This window comes from Procambarus clarkii, chromosome 44, assembly GCF_040958095.1.
Source record: "Procambarus clarkii isolate CNS0578487 chromosome 44, FALCON_Pclarkii_2.0, whole genome shotgun sequence".
NCBI lineage: Eukaryota > Metazoa > Arthropoda > Malacostraca > Decapoda > Cambaridae > Procambarus > Procambarus clarkii.
The window spans coordinates 25,315,401-25,319,955 of record NC_091193.1 but is presented as its reverse complement, the minus strand read 5'-3'; the positions used below and the strand labels follow the sequence as shown (position 1 = coordinate 25,319,955).

Below are 4,555 nucleotides of genomic sequence, written 5' to 3'. Positions count from 1 at the left end.
CCATCAGTGTACATCACAAGTGAGAGGTGTACCATCAGTGTACACCACAAGTGAGAGGTGTACCATTAGTGTACACCATAAGTGAGAGGTGTACCATCAGTGTACACCACAAGTGAGAGGTGTACCATCAGTGTACACCACATGTGAGAGGTGTACCATCAGTGTACACCACAAGTGAGAGGTGTACCATCAGTGTACACCACAAGTGAGTGGTGTACCATCAGTGTACACCACAAGTGAGAGGTGTACCATCAGTGTACACCACAAGTGAGTGGTGTACCATCAGTGTACACCACAAGTGAGAGGTGTACCATCAGTGTACACCACAAGTGAGTGGTGTACCATCATCGTTTTATCAAAATACGTCACAATTCGCATTTTTAGGATCTTTAAGATCAATAAGTTACTTTATACTCTTAGAGATCAGCCTCTACGTCCTTCTTGTTGGTAACATGACCTTAAAGACGCCCCAAGTGAGAACACGTGAGAACAAGTGGAAGACGCTCCAAGTGAGAACACGTGAGAACAAGTGGAAGACGCTCCAAGTGAGAACACGTGAGAACAAGTGGAAGACGCCCCAAGTGAGAACACGTGAGAACAAGTGGAAGACGCCCCAAGTGAGAACACGTGAGAACAAGTGGAAGACGCCCCAAGTGAGAACACGTGAGAACAAGTGGAAGACGCCCCAAGTGAGAACACGTGAGAACAAGTGGAAGACGCCCCAAGTGAGAACACGTGAGAACAAGTGGAAGATGCTCCAGGTGCTATTGTCTAGATCATATAGTGTTAATGAAACCTTTGGTGAAGAGAGGACTGTTATAGGTTGATGGTGATGGCAATATAATACACATAATACACTCTCCCTCATTTATGTATCTAATCTACACATTTGTTGTTTGAAAGATTGACAGGTAATGAAATAAGATTTTGTCACACGCTGGGCGGTTCTTCTCCTGACAGCCAGACCCGTCAGTGATCACAGCGCCCCAGCAGGTACCGAGTGGGTTGAGCTCGTACTGTCGGGGGTCACGACCACTGCTGAGGGGTAACGTCCACTGATGGTGGTCACGACCACTGGTGGTGGTCACGACCACTGGTGGTGGTCACGACCACTGGTGGTGGTCACGACCACTGGTGGTGGTCACGACCACTGGTGGTGGTCACGACCACTGGTGGTGGTCACGACCACTGGTGGTGGTCACGACCACTGGTGGTGGTCACGACCACTGGTGGTGGTCACGACCACTGGTGGTGGTCACGACCACTGGTGGTGGTCACGACCACCGGTGGTCAGGAAACGCCCTTTGGTGGCGTATGACCGTGGCTCGGGGGCTGATAGGGGGAATGTGGGAAACTCGGGGCCACCATTACAACACTAAAATCTCCTTCCGGTATAACATAAGAATCTAGCTAGTTTACTTTCAGGTCTATCTACATACACAAGGCTACTGTATTGCCTGTCTGGACGACGGGAGAGGTCTCTCCAAAGTTCCGTATCACATCGAAGGCCGTGGTGCAGACGTGTCCTTGCAAATGGAGGAACACTCACCCAATCAGAAAACATTTCATGCATTTTTTGTTTTCTCTGCCATTCCACGGGACAAAAAAGATACTGGGAACCACCTTGAGCGTGTTGTCCAAGCCATTGCACCAGAGTTTAACAAAAATATGCAGTCGCTCGTAGGTATCCATATGAATTATTGCAAAAGTCACTCAATAGTGTTTGTTTATATTTATGAAGCGGCGAGAGCGAGTGTGTGGCGGCTGCGCCTTCTACATTAGCACAACTACAGCCGCCCCTCACAGGACAGCTACAGCCGCCCCTCACAGGACAGCTACAGCCGCCCCTCACAGGAGAGCTACAGCCGCCCCTCACAGGACAGCTACAGCCGCCCCTCACAGGACAGCTACAGCCGCCCCTCACAGGACAGCTACAGCCGCCCCTCACAGGATAGCTACAGCCGCCCCTCACAGGACAGCTACAGCCGCCCCTCACAGGAGAGCTACAGCCGCCCCTCACAGGACAGCTACAGCCGCCCCTCACAGGAGAGCTACAGCCGCCCCTCACAGGAGAGCTACAGCCGCCCCTCACAGGAGAGCTACAGCCGCCCCTCACAGGACAGCTACAGCCGCCCCTCACAGGAGAGCTACAGCCGCCCCTCACAGGAGAGCTACAGCCGCCCCTCACAGGACAGCTACAGCCGCCCCTCACAGGATAGCTACAGCCGCCCCTCACAGGACAGCTACAGCCGCCCCTCACAGGACAGCTACAGCCGCCCCTCACAGGACAGCTACAGCCGCCCATCACAGGACAGCTACAGCCGCCCCTCACAGGACAGCTACAGCCGCCCCTCACAGGACAGCTACAGCCGCCCCTCACAGGACAGCTACAGCCGCCCCTCACAGGACAGCTACAGCCGCCCCTCACAGGACAGCTACAGCCGCCCCTCACAGGACAGCTACAGCCGCCCCTCACAGGACAGCTACAGCCGCCCCTCACAGGACAGCTACAGCCGCCCCTCACAGGACAGCTACAGCCGCCCCTCATAACAGAGGAGGAGGAAAGTAGAGGGGGTTCTCCCCTTGACTTACATAACGCGGTGTGTGACAAACACACCAACAAGAAAGATATGTATTGCGATGCCTTCACTACGAGTGGCTCTTCGTGTCCACCTGTCTGCTTCCTGGAGAGCAGCAGACGGCAGGTGTGTACCGTCAGCGCCTCTGCGTGAGACTGCTCCTGCATCACTCCTTCACCTGACACCTCACCAGCAGCGTGAACAACTACCTCCTGCACCGAGCGATGTTGGTGAACACTAACACGGGTGGCGGGGCTGACTCCCTCTACTGTAATCTCTGATACTCTTTGCCCTCAAACCTCTTCTTGAGAGCCTTGATCTTGCTCTCTCCTTTCGTCTGCCTCACTCGCTTCTCGTTGGTTTCCGGTTTTTTGTCGCATATTTCTTTTCTTCTCACTCCTTTACTTTCGGGTTCTTTCTTTTTAGAATTGGTTGACTTGACCGACTTGGCGGATTTGACCGATTTGACAGTGCCAGTACTCTTGTTGGACGTGGTGCTCTTGTTGGAAGCATTGCTTCTGCTTGACACTGAACTTTTGGTGGACATTCCGCTCTTGACAGAGGAGGCACTCTTGACGGAGGAGGCACTCTTAACGGAGGAGGCACTCTTGTAAGAGGTGATGCTGTGCGCGGACGAACTGCTTCTGACGGAGGCGCTGCCGGCGACAGAGAGGTTACTTTTGAGTGAAGCTGCGGAGGTGGCAGACTCCCTCCGGCCCATGCCAACCAGAGTTTTCCTCTCCGGGGTACTTTTGCTACTGGACACTCCAGAAGGAGACGCCGATGGGGACCTGGACAGAGCCCGGGCCTGCAGGCTAGTAACTGAGGCCCCGGCAGCTCCTGCAGCAGCAGTCGCCACAGCTGTGACCGTCGCAGCTGCCGCTACAGCTGTAGGAGACCTGGCCGGAGACGGGGAAGGCGACGAAGAGGAGGCCCGGGGGCTGCAGCTCCCTGGAGGCACACCATGGTGGTGCTCGATCTGGCTCACCAGTTTTTGCGCACACCTGTGTAGCGGGGGCAAGAGAGAGAGTTAGTGATGGGGGTAGACAGCGGGTGTGGGCAGGTGTTCCCTCACTGATTGACGTGTCACTCAAACAACTTAGCTTTAGGACTTCTGATGGACTCAGCAGACGGTATAGTTGGCTTTTTTGACTCATCAATATTTCTCACAACACCGTATCTTAAACATTTATAAAGCTATCGTTAATTTTCAGTATTATGGGAATATCCCGATGTGCTTTACCGGATTTTAAGTGATTATTGCTGATAATGAATGCAGGTGACTGAATAAGTTTATGATAACTATCCGGGCAACGCTTACAAAAAAATAATTGCAGATTACAAAAAAAGGAGATCAGTAAAAAAAACTCTTAAAAGTGCATCAGATGTGAGTTGTAAACATTTTTATAACAGTGAAACAACACAATATAGTTCCAATTATTTGAAAAAAAGTGCATTTCTTTAGAGCGAGAAGATCTACAGTGGTTATTAGGAGGACGTCAATGAATATGAAAGAAGGGTGGCGTGGAAGCCAGCGACATGCTGTGAGTGGTGGTAGATCTTAAGTTTCATGCTTCATGCTACGGACCGCAACACCTCACTGAGAGTGGTCATGTTAAAGGCAATTCTGCAGCTTCACTTTGACTGTCTCAATGTGTCTTATGTTTGTGGGCGTAGGGAGCACAGATTTGACTTCCTGGATGCCAGTGACTGAGCTTCTTGAAGGGCAGTGACTGAGCTTCCTGGATGCCAGTGACTGAGCTTCTTGAAGGGCAGTGACTTAGCTTCCTTGAGGGCAGTGACTGAGCTTCCTTGAGGGCAGTGACTGAGCTTCCTGAAGAGCAGTGACTGAGCTTCTTGGAGGGCAGTGACTGAGCTTCCTGAAGAGCAGTGACTGAGCTTCCAGAAGGGCAGTGACTTGAGCTTCTTGAAGGGCAGTGACTGAGCTTCCTGAAGAGCAGTGACTGAGCTTCCAG

General features: G+C 52.3%; 1 protein-coding gene across 2 annotated transcripts in view; it reads right to left on the bottom strand.

Moving 5' to 3' along the window:
* Positions 1-2,423: 2,423 nt before the first annotated feature.
* Positions 2,424-4,555, bottom strand: part of LOC123752144 (streptococcal hemagglutinin) — a 297,057-nt gene continuing 294,925 nt past the window's right edge. Inside the window, exon 8 of one of the 2 annotated variants that reach the window (XM_069300850.1) lies at positions 2,424-3,583. In XM_069300850.1, coding sequence (XP_069156951.1) covers positions 2,845-3,583 — 739 coding nt within the window. In that variant the 3' untranslated portion in view covers positions 2,424-2,844. The remainder of the gene's footprint in view (positions 3,584-4,555) is intronic. The other variant, XR_011222039.1, reaches the window with a different exon arrangement.